Source organism: Leishmania major, chromosome 13 (genome assembly GCF_000002725.2).
Source record: "Leishmania major strain Friedlin complete genome, chromosome 13".
Taxonomy (NCBI): domain Eukaryota; phylum Euglenozoa; class Kinetoplastea; order Trypanosomatida; family Trypanosomatidae; genus Leishmania; species Leishmania major.
Genome location: NC_007254.2, coordinates 484,118 through 500,613, shown reverse-complemented (window position 1 = coordinate 500,613; position 16,496 = coordinate 484,118). Strand labels below are relative to the sequence as shown.

The following is a 16,496-nucleotide window of genomic DNA, read 5'->3' as shown; positions in this document are numbered from 1 at the left end:
CAGCTGGAAAAAAGGTGAAAAGACCTCTTCCTCCATAGCAGATACACAGCGACCTTGTTACATACACACACTCACACACACATTTTCCACCAATTTGCCTCTCGCGCCTCGCCTCGCTCTTTCTTTAGTATTATTATTCGCTCGCTTACAAATACACACACACATATATATATATATATATCGACAAGTAACTTCTCACCTGATTTTTTTTTCAAACGTTTTTGTTGTTGTTCCGTGTTTTTTCATTGGTGGTGTTGTTGTTTAGTATTGTTATTATTTTGTCGTTTCACGTATTTGATGTGCATGTGTTTGTGGGTCACGTTTGCTGGCTAAGCTATCCGTTGTTTTCCTCTTTTTGTCGTGGTCGTGGTTGTGGTGGGTTGCTCCTGTCTTCAGCTCTCTGGTTTGTGTTTGGTGGGGGGTTTCTCTCTTTGTGTGTGTCTGTTGTCTTCGTCTTTCCTCCTCCACGCCGGGGTCTGTGTGTGCACACACACATACACATACAACAACACGTTTTTATTTTTCAATTCTTTCGTCGTCGTCGCTGTCGTTGTTGTGGGTGAGGTTTCGGGGTATTCGTTCATTGTTGGCGTGCGCCATACGTGTGTCTGTGTGTCTGTCTCTGTGTCTGTGTGTCTGTGTGTGTGTGTGTAGGGGGGGAAGTTCGCATCGTTTCTTTTTGTTGTTGTTTTGCTTTTCGTGTTGCATCCCCTCCTCCACCCGCCGCCCTTCGTTTCTATCGCAGGAAGGAAGGACAGGATAAAGGGAGACACGGGAACGCGGGAGAGGGTTGCAGTGCGCGCACACACAGCGCTTGCTGGCAAAGCAGCGACCAAACGAGGAAGAGAAGAAAAAACGAGGTGAGGAGGCGCGTACGTTTTTCATTTCCTCACCATACATCGCCCTCTGTCGATTGGTTGTTGTTGCAGTCGTTTCTACTCCCCCGCGGCTCCCGCGGTTGTCGTGCACCCGTCGAGGCGGAGGTAGGAGAGATACAGCATTTTCACCCCGCGTTGCCGCGGTCGTCCTTGTTCGCCGTGTCGAGTAACGAGGGCTTCAGCAGCTCCGCTCCTCCCCCTCAGCCGCCCACGTACCGTGCTGCAGCGATGCAGCGTCAGTCGTCAACCAAATCGGGTTGTCGGAACGCTTCCGAGCTGTCGCCAGTGCGCAGCAGTGCTTATGAGATGAGGAACAGAGAATCTCCGCCACCGATGCGCAGCGGCTCCCCACTCTCGCCGTCTGCAATATTCGTGAAGCGTGCCGTCAGCAACGGCAGGCCGCATGCGCTCTCAGGCCGCACGAACCACGGTGGCGACGAGGAGCAGAAGAATGACGAGGGAAAAAAACGCGGTAGCAGCGGGTCAGCAAGGACGACGTCTCGCGGCAGTGCGACGGGGTCAACGCCGGCCATAGCGACAACCTGCGCCGCTCTTCTCGTTTCAGATGTGCCCGACCCGTCCTCCTTGGCACCCTCCTCCGTCCCTCCACTCAGTCACAGCAGCATCAGCGAAATTTCATCCGCCCATAACCCTCGTAGCGTGTCTCCGGGCGACAGCAGCAGCCGTCAGGTCACTGGCATGCATAAGAGCCTCCTCGTCTTTCTTCCGCGTGTGTTCCGCGCCACTGGTATGCCGCCACCCTCCGCAACGACGCCGGTCTCCGCCTCCGACGCGCTCGTGACGCCTCTGTCGTCCCCGACTGCAGTCGCAGCAACGTCGCCCATGAGCCCAGAAGGAGTTGCGCTTCCGAATCAACTCACCTACTTTTCCATTGGCGGGTCGCGCCGACGCAACAGCATCAGCGTGCCAACCAGCCCCTTTCAGGTCGAGGGAGACAGAGCAGAAGACTCCTTTATGGAGGATATCGTCGGCGGTGCCGGTGAGCGTTGGCTGGTCGACACGCATCACAGAGCTGTGCCAGATCGCAACAGCCACGCTGGCGCGCGACTTGAGCGCCCGACCGCAAGCGGTAACGTCACCGCCACCGTCGCGGACTCCGTAGACAGGACGACCACGCGGTCTTCGCGAAATGCGCATCACGCTAGCGAAGACGACGGCACTGCCTCTCACGCAAATTCGGCAGCGAGCACGCGCTCCTCCTCGTCTCCGCCGTCGTCGCCCTCGCACACGGCGCGCAGCTCAGCGGCATCTCGGTCATCTGCAGCTGGGGTCGCCGCGTCTGCCGCCAGCGCCGCTTCTACCCCCGTCCCTACCAGCCACAATGTCCCGGCCCCACCTCCCATCTCTACAGCTCCCCAAGGCAGCAGGAGCGCCGTGAATGCGGGCAACCGGAGCCTGAGCACCGACCATGCGCACCACTCGCTCATTATTGCGCCACCGCCCTCCCCTCTCGTATCGCCTGTGGCTATCAGCGTGGCCGGCGGCCGGGCGGGCGAGACCACGTCGCCCGCCAACCGCGGCGGCGCAGCACTCAGTCGATGCGACTCGCAGTCGCCAAGTCCGTCGCTACGCTTCGGGACACACGATCCGTACAACACCTCTGCTATTGTAGCGACGCCGTTGATGAGCGGTGTGCCGCGCACGACAAGCTTCACGAGCTACCGCTCCCCCTCCGCAACGACGACCCCGATCGGGCCGGGCATCGTGCACATGCGAATGCGGAACACCTCGGCGCTCGCGAATGGCAGCGCCGGCGGTGGTAGTGGCGGCAACGCCGCGGACAGTGGCGCCTCGTTTTTGTACTGCGCCGTCGCGAACTCGGACACGATGAGCGTAAAGTCGAGTATGACGGGTGTGTCGAGAGGTACTCATGACGGCATCATGCTCTGGGCCGCCACTGGCGGCCCATCTAAGCTGCCGTCGTCGTCCACATGGGAGTACTTCCTCCACGACCCCCAGGGCCCCTACGGCGGCTGCGCGGCGCCGCAGACTGCACGGTATGCCCACGAAGAAGCACCTGCATCAACACCGACGCCGTCTTGTGCGGTTGGCGACAATGCAGTAGACGCATCTAGTGAAGCCGCTGACCAGCAGTACGGGTCCGAGCAGACGCCGTCCGAGCAGCCGTACGACCCCCAGCATGACTACTCGCTCCAGCAGCACAGTGTACAGCGACATCAGGTGCAGCGTGCCGACAGGTATGCGCCGTCGTACGAGCAGCGGCAGCAGCAACATCCCCATCCCCATCCGGTACACGAGATAACAGGACAGTGCCAGCCGTTTGAGCCACAACAGCAGTGCGATCATGAGCGGCACGAGCAAGCGTATCAGTCGGGGTACCCGCACCTTCGCCCAGAGCAGCAGCACCAGCACAAGGCACACAATTATCCGCAGCAGCATGTCAACTCTCAACAGCAAGAGCAACATCATCGACACCCATACTCTCCAGCGTTCGAGCCGCATGGCCTGTACGCGTACCAGGCATACGCCGGGCAGCCGCAGCAGTATCCACCTCCGCAGGGGCCGTACTCGTACGCATCACAACCACCTCCCGCGCATGTGCACGCACCCCGGCCACAACAGCAGCACGATCATCAGCGGCAGCAGCCACCGCAGCAGGCATACCACACGCAACATTCGTACGGTGGGCGAGGCGGCAATGCAGGTGCCGCGGCTCACAACTGGAGCGGACCACGGAAGCGCGTGGCGCAGGATGTGCTGCCGGGCTTCTTCTCTGTGGACGCGATCCAGCTTGGCGATCAAACGCACCTTGTCTCGGACCGCAACGGCGTGCCGCACGAACCCAACGAGCAGCAGCAGCAGCTCTGTCATGAGGAACTGCACGACGTCCCGCCTCTGGCCCGTGGTAGTGGTGTGGACCATACGCCTCCGCACCGCGAAACGTGCCATCAGAGCTGCGGACCTGCGGCTGCACCCGACTTCGACAACAGAGGAAGCTCGCTGGCGCCGACGGCAATACCCTCTGCGCCGGTCGTCCAACAGCAGCAGGAACAGCAGCTGGGCCGCTCCTCCAGCGTTTACTACGACACAACACCAGCGCTCAGCGCGCCGGGGGACTACTCCAGCGGCTCTCGTGCAGGAGCAGAGTTCACCACAGCGGCACCTAGCACCTTCCCCTACGGCAGTGACGACGACGACGACGAGGCAATGCGGATCCACGGCGGTGGCATGTACGGCTCACAGCCCCGGCACGCCGAGCAGCATGAAGGGAGCGCGTCGGTCATGACGGTGGGCGGTATGATGGTCGCACAGCCACCGCACATGGCGGCCCCCGTGGTCTCGCGCACGCCGAACCAGCGGACCGGATACGCCGTAAATAACCGAGGGGGTAGCAGCAGCGGACCCAGCAACAAGTCAATCCTCTTGAACAGCAACGTGAGTGGCGGTGTGAACAGCGTGGAGGCGAACGAGAGCGGCAGCTTCCGAAGCGCCAACAGTGGGGGAGGTGCAGACATTGCACACGTGTACAACGTCGACAATTCGATCGACATCTGCGGCGGCCCTGGAGCGTTGACACCCACGTTACTGGGTGCAGGGCCTAACGTGCCGGTCGGCGTCCGCTGCAGCGATGGTGACATTGGCGCCAGTGCAACGCCGACCAGAGCCGTGTATGGCGGCTACCTGCATCACCCTTCCGCGAAAAATTACGCCATGGGGTACACCGACATGTACGTCTCCCAACCTGAGCGCCGCACGACGGGCTCCGCGGCGGCTACCTCGTCCTCACAGGACGGCGCGAACGAGTCTCGCAGCACGAGCAACGTACTGTTTGCGCCACCGCTGCCTCGCAGCGCCGGTGCGATGGACGGAGGTGCCGCAACGCACCATCAACCGTCTCACAGCCGGGCACCCAGCTTACAGGAGTCACCCATTACGCGGCAATGCCAGCAGCGGCACCCCACTCTGAGCAGCAGCGCCGCAGACGAGTTGCAGCCGATGAAGAGCAGAGACGACTACTTGCCGCACATCTCCTCGCCAAGCCGGCGTCGCTCCTCCATTCCCTCGGTGAACCAGCCGAGTAAATACGGTGACATGCGCTCTCCGCAGCAGCAGCAATTCCAGGTGCTTTCACATGTGCCGCCGCAGCTCCGAAACCCGAGCGAGGGCAGTAACAGCAGCAGCAACAATACCGGTTACGCTCAAGCGAGCGCGGTACGCAGTACCGGCGCGATGAGTGGCACCACTGCACAGGGGGTGAGCCTGTCGGGGGCGTCATTGCTGAACCATGACACCGGCAAGGCAGCTGCCGCGTTGTCGCCGTACCCGTATGATGCTCGTCCCACAAAGCCTGAAAGAGAGGCCTGGGAAAGGGCGGAGTTTGGCAGGGTTGACCCAGGAGTCGTGCCGTCGAGCATACAAACATTTGGCACTAGCACACCAACAACGCAGCAGCGGCAACACCCGCAGAAGCAGTGATGGCGTCTTTCACGCGTCACAACGTGGCATCGGTGCGGTGACGTAGCAGAGCCTTCCCTCTTCGCAGTTCTGAGCACATGATAATATCGTGATTGTGTCGCTGACAGACAACTCCGCCCACGCGTGCACACACATACACATACTGCCCGTCCACCAACGGTGGCCCTGTCTTTCTCTCTCTCTAACCACTTACCTTGCCCGGACGAAACATCGGGGAAGCGAAGACAGTGAGAAGGAACACAGAGAAATGCATGCGTGTCTCCCCTGTGTGCGTGGCTATGTACACAGGCTGGTGGGGGCAACATCGGGGCAAGCAGGCGCGGGGATTTTTGCGGTCGATGCTCCCTCTTTCACGTGGGGGCCCTACCTGCTGTTATGTTATATTGCCTTACTTGGCTGGCGAACGCGGAGGTATATACATATATGTATATATATATATATATACATATGTACCTACGGGTGACACACACACACACACACATTTCCTCCTTGCGTTGCCTTAGTTATTCTGTTATCGTTATAGATCCACACACACACATATATATATATACATGTGTGTGTGTGTGTGTGTGCGTATATCTTTTTGTTGTTTCTTTCTGATCAACCTATTCCCCGTCACCCCCACCCCCACTCCCTTCTCCGTGTGCCAGTGGTGTTTTGGGCTCCTTCTTGGCTGCGGTTATTCTCTCTGTACGTTGGTTGATCGTCCCTCTCCATCTCTCTCTCTCGCGCGCGTGTTTTTTTTCTCTCTCTCTCTGCAACTGTAAGGGGTGTCAGCGCGTGTCTTCGGTAGCCCACCTTTCCCATATCGATGCCTTCTTCCTCCCTCACGTTACCCCTCCCTTCTCCCCAGTCATCCTGCTCTCGCTCTCTCTCTCTCCCTCTATCGTTCTTCCGTTTCGTTTTTGCTGTCGTCGCTCTCCTCCCATTTTTTCTTACCGTGTCTATATATACATATATATATATGTATGTGTGTGTGTGTGTGTGTGTGTGTGTGTGTGTGTGTATGTGTATGTGTGTGTCTCTATCGACCCCCTCTCCTTTTCTCCTGTTTCTCTCACTCCTTTAGGGATCGCCGGCCGCCTGTGCGATTCTCGTCTTGTGTTGTCTCTCATCATCCTTTTCTCATGTGGATTCGCACAGCCCTCTCTCCTCGTCCTTTTAGGGGGGGGGGTATCTCTTTCCCTCCCTCCCTCCCTCTCTCTCTCTCTCGGTTACTCGTGCTCGCCGGCGGCGTCAGTCGCTTATCGTTGTCCAGCCGATGTTGATGGCGCTCTTCATCCTGGCCCTTTTCGCTCTCTCTCTCTCTATCTGTTTGTGTGTGTGTGTGTATGTGTGTATGTGTATTCTTCCTTCACGTGCGCGTGTGTGTCTGTGTGCATGTCTTTTACAAGGGCGGGTTCTCCACGACTTCTCTTCATTCTCCCTCTTGCCTCTCTTTACACTGTTCGCTCTCGTGTTGTTCATCTTGCCCATGACAGTTCTTTGATGGATTCATTTTTTTTTCTTGGGGAGGGGGGGAGGGGGCAGACTTTTCAGTGTTCTCTAAGGGAATGCCTCTTGTTGTTACCATTTTCTGCCCTCTCCCTCTCCGTCTCCATCTGCATACACACATGCGCGCGCGCGAAGAAAAAAAAATAAAAAGATCGCTCGTTCCGTGTGTGTATGTGCCTGTGTATGAAACGTATGGCTCCGTTACGGCCGCTGCCCCCCCCCCTCCCCTCCCCTTGCCCCTCTTCTTGTGGTGGATCGCTGTGGTGGCGTTTTCCTCGGCCTCATCAACCCCCACCCACCCGCCGTTGCACTTCCTTTCTCGTGTTTTTTTTCTTTTCGGGGGAGGGAGGGAGAGAGGTGGTCCATGTAAGTGTGCGTGCGTGTGTGTGTGCATGTCCGTTGCTGTCGATGCAACGGCAGGACTATCCTCGTGCTGACCGGCGTGCCGTGCCGGGAAGAGGGAAAGGGTGCCGCAGGCGGATGACGAGGATAGCCATGCAATTTCTACTGCCGCCGAAAGTGCTGCTTATCGTTTTACACGTGCGCATACCTCACCTCCCCCCTCCTTCCCCTCCTCCGCCCCATTCTTCGAAAAAAAAACGAGAAGGAGATTAGAAAACAGGTGAGAGCACTTGCTAAGTTGTTGCGACGCCGCTCGGCGTTCTTCGGGTGCACTTCTCTCTGTGTGTGTGTGTGTGTGTGTGTGTGTCGGGAGGGTTCTTGTTCCTCTGTGTCTTGTCTCTCTCTCTCTCCTGTGCTACTCTTCTTTTTTCTTTTTGCGTGTGCATATCTTCCTATGTCTATGTGTATGTGTGTGTGCGTGCGTGTGTGTCAAGGGGATGAGGAGGAGGGGCTGTGTGCCCCTCTTCTCCGGTTCTGACCAACACCACTCACCCTTCCCTTCTCCCGTCTCTATAACCCACATTGCTCGTCACGAAGGTCTCTGTCTATCGCTACGGGGTAAGGTAAAGGGAGGCTCTCTGTGGAGAGGTTCGAAGACGCACGAAGGCATGTCACCGGTGAATCGCGTGCCCTCTCTCTCTGTTTGCCAACCGTCATGAAGGTGCTGATAGTGGAAAGGCCAACTTGCGGCAAAAGAAAAAGGTGGAGAGGGGGAGGGGGCAGGGCGACGGTGGGCAAGCGGCGACTCTTTCCCCCCGCCCCACCCCCAACCCGCCACTGGACGAACTGCCTCTGTGCTCCTCTCTCTCACTTTCTGTGTGTGTATCTGCTTTGCTTGTCTCGTTGATGGGTGCTCCTATGTGTTTTGTGCTTCTCTCTCTCTCTCTCTCTCCCTCTCCTAACAGCGACTGGATCTCCTCCCTCCCTCCCCCTCCCCCCGTAAGGGCACTGGCGTGTGCGTGTGTGCACTCTCTCACCCTACCCCTGTCTGTCTCCTCCCTCTGAACAGCACCATCTACGCGGCCAATTAGAGTAAGCGCTGAAGTGGAAACCAAACAGAAAACGGAGTTCGCCACAAACAAGCAATTTTTTTTTGTTGTTTTTTGATTCTAGAGTGGGGAGGGGAGGGGAGGGGGAGGGAGAGAGACAGCAACTTGTGGCGCACAGCACCGCCATCGGAATGCGCGCCATGACAGCACTGCATAGCCGCCGCTGGACCATAGCTGTGTTAGACTTGGAAGCATTGGATTCGCTCGGTGGTTCGGTTTTTGTGAGGTGACGGCGAAATATACACACACACACACACACACACACACAGACACAGACACACACGCCCTCTTTCTCGAGGGTGTACGTGTATGTGGTTGACAGCGGCTTGCATTCGGGCCGGATGCGTACGCAGTCAATACAGGGAGAGCGCGTCCGCGGGGCAATGCTGGGCAGTTGTGCCTTCCGGCGCCCACCTCTTGTCCGTCTTCCCTCGCGGAACGCGCGCAACCCGGGGAGGAAGAACACAAAACGAACGACACGCGGACGATGCGACCGCCGGTTCACCCGTTCCTTCTCTCCCTCCTCCCACCCTCTCACCACAACCTCAAAAAAAAACCTCCCACCTGTCTCCCTCCGGCGTAACGCATCCGTTCCTGTGAGGCGCACACGATCGCGCGCACACACACACACACACACACGCACGATCAGGGTAAGGACCAAGGGTTTTCTCTTTCTCTCTGCGCGTGGCAGCCTCCCTCCTCTCCGACCGTCGCGGCGCACATCGAGGTTTCTTGTACACCTTCTTTCCCCCACCCCTCCCTCTAACCACCACCTTCACTATCAACCGCATGTGGACTCGGCGGCGTATATTCCCGACTATGGCGGTGCCGGCCACTCCGCACACGGCGGCGCTAAGCACCCCGTTCTACGATGAGCAATGCAACGATAAGGAACGAGCAGCAGCCTTAACATTGGAGGACAGCGCCTTCAACTTTGTTTCCGGTCTTGGCTACACTCTTGTCCCCGCCCTCGGCGCTGAGGAAGCGGCAGCGCTGCTGTCGTGGGCACTACCGCCTGAGTGGGCTGGAGATGGCAGCGTGTCGGATGAGCTGCGGGCTTCGCGGCTGGCTGCAGCGCTGCACAACGCCGCTGTTCTCGGTGCGTGTACGCAGGTGGAGTACTTCTTCTTCGGCACAGACAACGGGCACGCCTTTCTCATGCCGTTACTGCCTCCACACCTCCTCGAAGCCCTCGTTGCGGAGTGCGGCGAGACCACGCTGCCCGAGCTAGCCCATCTCTGGAAACGCGAGACGGAGCTGGCGCAGGCGGCGGCGTGCGGCGATGCGCTAGCCGCACGCGCCATCGCAGAGGGCGGTCGCGCACCGCTCAACTGCGTCGGCCGTCGACTTCTGCACCGCCACGCCCGCGAGGAGCCGGTGACGGTCATGGACCACCTAGGCACACTCTTCGCCTCCGCGGCATCCTCTGGGGACACGAGTGTTGCAGTGAGCATGTTTCATCCTGTACCGGTTGGCATTACGTGTCTGCCGCACCCGTCCGCGGTGCGGTGCACCAAATTATGGGAAGGTTCCGCCTTCACCGCAACGCCGAGTCGTAGCAACGCTGGGGAAGAGAGCGACACGCCACTGCAAGGCGCGCTGCAGCGCTGGCATGATGCCGTCCACGCCGCCGAGCCCACAGCTGTGTATGTCTTCACTGGCGACGACGCCGGTCTCGTGCGACTGTGGCGCGTCGACGTGGTCGCCCGCTCCTACACGCTGCAGCACGTGCTCATGTGCAGTGCGAACATGACGGGCATGCTGTCCCCTCTCAGCCCGTTCGCGCGCGAGGACAACTCGAAGAAGGTGCCGTCCCGAGATGCCGACCGCGTCGTGCACTGTTTAGAAGTAGATGAGCTGGCGGGCCGGGTGTTTGCCGGGACAGAGGGCGGTGTGTATGTGTGGGCCATCAACGCATTGCCGTGGCGCGGTGCGGAGTCACCGTCAGCCGACGCGCTCGCCGCGCACCACCCGCTCTGCTGGGACGAGGAGCGCCAAGCGCCGCTTCCCTGCGCGCTGTTGCGCTACGAGGCGTCGCTGCGACGTGACTCCGACGCAGACAACATACTTCCTACAGCCTCTAGTGCCAATTCTGAGAAGATTGTGGAGTACCGCGCTTCGCGGCTCGCCAACCATCACGTGTGGGTGCTGCCTGCATCTCTTGTGCAGTCGGAGATAGCGCGCGCGATGGAGCGCGGTGGCAGCAGCGCCGGCCTGGTGAGCAGGTGGAAGCCCAAGCACGGCCGCATGGTCACAGGCGGGGCGGCGGTCGGTGTGGTGTGGAACACTGTCAAGCTGAGCACGGCGGCGGTTTCCGGCCGCGGCGCCACAGTGGGCGACCGATTAACGGACACGGTCGTGCCAGTTTCCTTCGAAGGCGGTGAGCTCAGGAATGGCCTGCGGGTGCCGCTCAGCTGCGTTGTGCCGGTCGTGTACCCGCTCGCCTTCCTCCGAACGCCAGGGACGGCGTGCTTTGCGCTGCGTGTGCTTGCCGGGAACCGTCGCCTCGTGACCAGCTGTGCCGATGGCAGGGTGTGCGTGTGGACGTGCCGCCCGGACAAAGACGCCTGCACAGCCGTCGCCGAGACCTACGTGCCGCAGCTTGTGACGAACACACGGCAGGAGCATCGCGGCCTCGGGCGGCACGTTTGCGTGCTGCGCACCCCAGACGTGTTCGTCACATGCTCCTACGATGACGGCCTCGTGAAAGAGTGGCACGTGTACGACGAGCCGGAGGCACTGCTGCGGTGTGCACGTCGCTTCACCCTGACGCCATACTCCTCTGAGGGCGGCAGGGTGCAGCAGCAGCAGCAGCAGCTCGCCGACGCCTTCACGAATATGCACAAGCCCAAAACAGCCAACGCTGCGATAGCAGGTGGCAATAGCGACGAGGTGTCGGCGGACGACGGTGAGGATGGCGACGTTGTTGGTGGAATCTCCTGCGCCGCCGCCTACCCCGCCTTCGGTGCTCTCTTCCTCGTTGGCGTCTTTGAGTCCGTCATTCAGACGTACAGCCTCACGGAGGTGGCCGGCTGCGAGCCGCCGCGCAACTACGTGTACAATGGCCACAAGACGGTGCGGCTGCCCGCTTCCATGGCCGAAGACGTCTACCACAAGCTGCCAGCCAAGTGAGCGGCGACCAAGAAGAAAACAGCTCAAGATGCACAAGAAAGGGAGCGGCAGAAAACGGGCGCCTGCGTACACAGACGCCAGACAGCTGTCTCCTGTCTTCGTGATGGCCGTCGTTTTTCAGATGACGGCGGCGTCGCGTTCGCGTAGTTGTTACCTTTGTTGTGCGTGTGTGTGCGTGTGTGTGGTTTCACCTCTCTATCCCTCTCATTGCCGCTACTCTCGGTCACGCTCTTGCGTGGGCGCACCTCTAGCAACTTCCCCTCATCGCCTTTGTGCGGCTGCACCAGCAGAAGACTGCAAAACACGCACACGAAACACGTACTCGCCTCACCATTGCGAAGTCGTTTTCTTCGCAGTCCCCTTTCAGCTTCCTGCGTCTCGCATCTTTTGCCTTGGTGTGCACATACACACACTCCGGTACCAGGCCACGTCAAGACCCGTACACATATGGGTGCGCTTGCCAATGGCGGAGTCCATGCAGTCGAAGCCAAGCTTTGAATACCCGAAGCGCGCGGCGATCGGCTCGTACTGGTCGAACCGCAACAGGGACGAGAAGCACTTCAAGAACCTCGGTCCTGCATCGTTGTCCAGCGCGTCGGCCGGAAAAGTGATGCAGTGGATGCTGTCCCACACCTGCAACGGCGTCCCAAAGCCGAAAGGAGGCTATGACGCGTTCGGCAAGATCTGGTACGCGCCGTGCAACATGGCCGAGTCAGTGGCGCAGTGGCGGGCGAGTATGAGTAACGACGAAGCTCAGCCAGCCAAGAACCGGGTGTACTGGATCGGTCACTCAAGTCAGCTGCTGTGCCTCTCCAATGGCATCAACATCCTCTTCGACCCCATCTTCTCGCAGCGTGCCTCGCCACTGTCGTTTGCCGGGCCGTCGCGCCGGTTCCCGCCAGCCGCCACGGCAGCGCAGCTCCCACCGATCCACATTGTCACGGTCTCGCACAACCACTATGACCACATGGACAAGCAAAGCATCAAGGCCGTTGCGGCCCGCTTCCCAGATGCCCACTTCGTGGTGCCGCTGAAGCTGGACCGCTTCCTCCGAGAGTGGGGTGTGCCGGGCGCGTCTATCACCACGCTTGACTGGTACGAGGCGTGCGAGGTGAAAGGGGTCCGGGTGGGTTGCACGCCGGCTCAGCACTGGGGAAAGCACAGCGCCTTCGACGATAATGAAGTGCTATGGTGCGGCTGGTGTGTCGGCTGGCAGCCAGGCCAGCAGCAGCAGCCCGCGTCTACGTGCGAGAAGCCCACCCTCATCTCCTTCAGCGGCATCGAGCCTAGCTCCGAGGCGCTGGTCGAGGCACAGCGGACATGGAACCGGTACAAGAAGTACTTCTTCGCTGGCGACACGGCGTACAACCCGGATGTCTCGACGAGCATCTACGCTCACTTCGGCCCGATGGATATGGCTGCGCTCCCGATCGGCGCGTATTCACCGCGGTGGTTCATGGCGAGAGCCCACATCGACCCAGAGCACGCGGTGCAGATCTTTAAGGACCAGCACATCCAGCAGGCCGTGGCGGTGCACTGGGGTACCTTTGAGCTCGCCGACGAGCCGCTCGATGAGCCACCGCAGGTCCTGCGCAAGACCTTAAAGGACGCCAGCATCGACGAGAACAGGTTCCAAATTATTCCCATGGGCAAGTTCATCGAGTTCTAGTGGGCCCCAACGTGCGCCACCGCGGGGCGCCCAATGATGCACCCGAATCAAACCGTGTTCTCCCCCCCCCCCCTCCCCCCCCCCCGGCCCTTGACAGCGGCCCTTCGCCCGCCCTGCTCCTGCGCCGGCGTTGTCATTCGACGCCTCTGTGGCAACATCGCTCCGCCCCCCCCCGCACACACACACACACCACGACCTCAGGCTACAGACCCTTGCATTTTCATGACGACGCCGGCCACCTCAGCGCGTGTGGCATCCGAGTCGAGTACCCACGCTTCGCGGGGAAGCCTCGAGTCCGCCCTCGGTTGCGGCTGCGGGCTCTGGGCGCCGGCCAGCAGGTCTGTGCCGGAGCGGTGCCACGCGGCCATGACCGCGTTTCGACCAGCTCGCTAAGGATCGCGCCGGTTCCTTGGCGGCATCCGCCCGCGACTTCTCTTTGTCGCGATGCGTTCCTGCGCAGAGCGATCCGCGGGCGTGACCAGCGCTGGGTTGAACGACGCCAAACAGTTTTGCTTGGCCCAGTTCCCTCACACAGCCCCGGTGCCACATAGCAGGGGGTGAGCTAAGCTTGTTTATGGGTCCGTTTGTTTGTGGCAGAGTGGACGCGTTGAAAAAAAAAGATAACCATTTTTTTCCGCCCACCACGCAGTGCGACGCCGCTCGGCGAACCGGAAAAGAAACATTTCCGCTCCATCCGCGGGGCCTATCCACGGCCTCCCTGCCTCGCCCCTCACTAAGCCTACCCCCCCCCCGCCCCTTTCTGTTGGCTGCCCCCCCCCCCTTGCCCCTCTCCGTCACCGCCAAGGTGCCCCGATAGGCTGGGCCAAGCCCGCCCTCCCTTTCCGGCCACCCCACCCAGCGACCGCTTCTGCCCCCGCACCGAAACACCGCAAAATGACCCCCCCCCAGCAGCACTGGTGTAGAAAAAAAAAGCAATGCTGTTGTCAGCTCTGGTGTTGAGCTGGGGAAAATGTGGCCACCAGCTCCCGCAAGCCTCTAATTGCCAGAGCAATTCAAACAGTGCCAATAATATGACCTTATGAGGCCCTCAGGAAGAGGTAATTATCAACTTCATCTCTCCCTCCTCATGTCTTCCTTCTTTCTCATCCGACACTGCTGTCACTGCGCATGCAATACACAACGGTATCTTTTCTTTGATGCTGTAGCTCACTCTATTTTGCACAGGAAATGGGCCTTTCCTCTTTGCTAACTTTGGCAGCGCTTGTGTGCATGCTCTGCATGCGCGCTGCCAGCGCATCGAAGCATACATACCTGGGCGGTGATGAGGTCAAAGTCTTTGTTAGCAAAATGCACCCGCACGGCAACACACACGAGACTTACTCCTACGCATTTGTGCCAGGGTGCCCTTTACAGGAAGAGACGTCACTCACTCTTGGCGAGCTTCTTGCGGGTGAAAGCATCTTCACTTTAGCCACGGATATTCGATTCAACCACAACACTAGCAATAGGTTTTTGTGCAAACGCAAATTCAATGCCTATGAAGCAAATATGTTGGCGTATGCAATCGAACACGACTATCGTTACGACCTCACTATCGATGAGCTACCAGTGTGGGGTGCGATCGGCAACAAAATCGATGACAATCACCTTTCGATTTTCCTTCACCAGACATTTTACATCGGTGTGAACGGAAATGAAATTGTGAACGTCACGTTGGAGACGAGCTCACCAGCGAAACTCGAAATCAATACTGATTACGCCTTTAAGTATTCAGTAGTTTTCGAGCCATCGAGCGTGGAGTACGCCAATCGATTTTCGACCGTATTCGAAACGCGCTACGTCGGCTCCCGAACGCGGCTCGCCTCTCTTATCAACGCGAGCTTGATTGTGTTGTTACTTCTTTCTCTCATCGCACTCATTCTTTCCCGAACGCTGCGCAGCGAGCACGCGAAAATGGAAAGGGAGGCGCAGTTTCGTTTCGAAGAGCAGGACATCATCGACGAGTCAGGGTGGAGGTGCCTGTACGCGGATGTGTTTCGGGTGCCGCGACATACTGGCATATTTTGTGCCATCCTTGGGTGCGGCACGCAGCTTCTGTTGCTGACAGTCTTCGCCATTTTTCTGTCCGTCGTGAGCAATCATCGTATCTCGATGAGCCACAACTTGGTGACCTTTTCTGTATTTGGGTATGCCTGCACTAGTGGCATTGCCGGCTATGTTTCCGGCTATCAGTTCATGGGGTGTGGCTTCCTGGCACCGCCCATGGCGTCGAAGTGGATTCGCGCATTTCATGTCACATTCTTCTTGGTGCCGGTGATTTACGTCACGGCTTTTTTTCCCACCTGGTTCATTGCAATGATATATGGGACTACGAATTTTCCATACTTTGCAGGAGTCATTGTTGTTCTGTTTGTGTGGGTTTTCATTGCATATCCGCTGTGCCTCGCCGGTGTTCTGTGCAGCCGTTACGTATTTCGGCGAACGGAGCGGAGAAGAAATATCCCGCACGTCAATCAAATTCCACGCCTCATTCCGCAGCCACCGCGGAAATTGCTAGCACCTTGCTACCTCTTGTTGGTGAGTGGCATCCTTCCTTTCATAGTTGTCTTCGTAGAATTCAACTTTGTTTTCACTTCCATCTGGTCACTCAGGCCTTTTCACTTGTACGGATTTCTCACTATTACAGCAATTTTTTACATTGTCGTAACCGCGTGCGTGTCGGTTGTTGCGACTTTTGTACTGCTGTCGACAGAGAACCATTACTGGAAATGGATGTCCATCGGCTTTGGGGCATCCTGCGCGGCTTACACTTTTGGCTATGCGGTCTTCTTTTATCTTTTCAAATCCTCGATGCATGGTCTGTTCATGTTTCTGCTCTACTACGCGTATTGCTTTGTGATTATGATGTTTTTAGCTCTCATCGGTGGAACGGTGAGCTATTTCGCTGCCTCTTACTTTGTGAAGGCGATTTATGCGCAAGCGAAGAATGACTGAGCTGAGAAAGCGAAGAGAGGCTTGTAATTGGGGCGTGCCTGCGCGGTGGCGACTGTGGGGAGCCAACTATGATTCATTCGCATCTCTGAAGGGGCTACTTGCGATGCTCCTGCTGATTCCCTCTGTTTCTTTTTTTCCAGGAGCTGTTCTGAAAATGCTTCGGGGGCCCTCAGCAAAAGAAGAAAAAGAAGTCGAATCTTTAGCTAGATTCGAATCGAAGAGCTTTGTGGTCCCCGTCTCCGTGTACCTTTTTCTTTGAAGACACATCACATTTTCTACATCTGCGTGTACGCGCGAGCAACTTGGCTCTCGCTCTGCTTGGTTCGAGCTGTGATTCTTCATGTTGGTCAAAATTACTGAAGGAACAGGCATCAAAGATGCAGATTGAATGTGCTGAAGAATCCAGCTGTTTACTCGAAGTGGGCAGTACGGTACCTCTGTTTTGTCTAGCGGAAGTCG

The 16,496-nt window shown here is 58.3% G+C and overlaps 4 protein-coding genes across 4 annotated transcripts; all 4 read left to right on the top strand.

The window, feature by feature from the left end:
- Nucleotides 1-1,106: 1,106 nt before the first annotated feature.
- Nucleotides 1,107-5,336, top strand: LMJF_13_1410 (hypothetical protein; the record flags this gene model as incomplete). The annotated part of the gene is made up of 1 exon (XM_001681833.1): nt 1,107-5,336. One exon carries the CDS (start codon nt 1,107-1,109, stop codon nt 5,334-5,336), a length of 4,230 nt encoding a protein of 1,409 aa, XP_001681885.1.
- Nucleotides 5,337-9,439: 4,103 nt separating this feature from the next.
- LMJF_13_1400 (conserved hypothetical protein) lies at nt 9,440-11,413 on the top strand (the record flags this gene model as incomplete). Its single annotated transcript, XM_001681832.1, has 1 exon — nt 9,440-11,413. The coding sequence occupies one exon, from the start codon at nt 9,440-9,442 to the stop codon at nt 11,411-11,413; it is 1,974 nt and encodes a 657-aa protein (XP_001681884.1).
- A 463-nt stretch (nt 11,414-11,876) lies between these two features.
- Nucleotides 11,877-13,082, top strand: LMJF_13_1390 (conserved hypothetical protein; the record flags this gene model as incomplete). Its single annotated transcript, XM_001681831.1, has 1 exon — nt 11,877-13,082. One exon carries the CDS (start codon nt 11,877-11,879, stop codon nt 13,080-13,082), a length of 1,206 nt encoding a protein of 401 aa, XP_001681883.1.
- Nucleotides 13,083-14,270: 1,188 nt separating this feature from the next.
- On the top strand, nt 14,271-16,037 carry LMJF_13_1380 (putative endomembrane protein; the record flags this gene model as incomplete). The annotated part of the gene is made up of 1 exon (XM_001681830.1): nt 14,271-16,037. The coding sequence occupies one exon, from the start codon at nt 14,271-14,273 to the stop codon at nt 16,035-16,037; it is 1,767 nt and encodes a 588-aa protein (XP_001681882.1).
- Between the last annotated feature and the right edge of the window lie 459 nt (nt 16,038-16,496).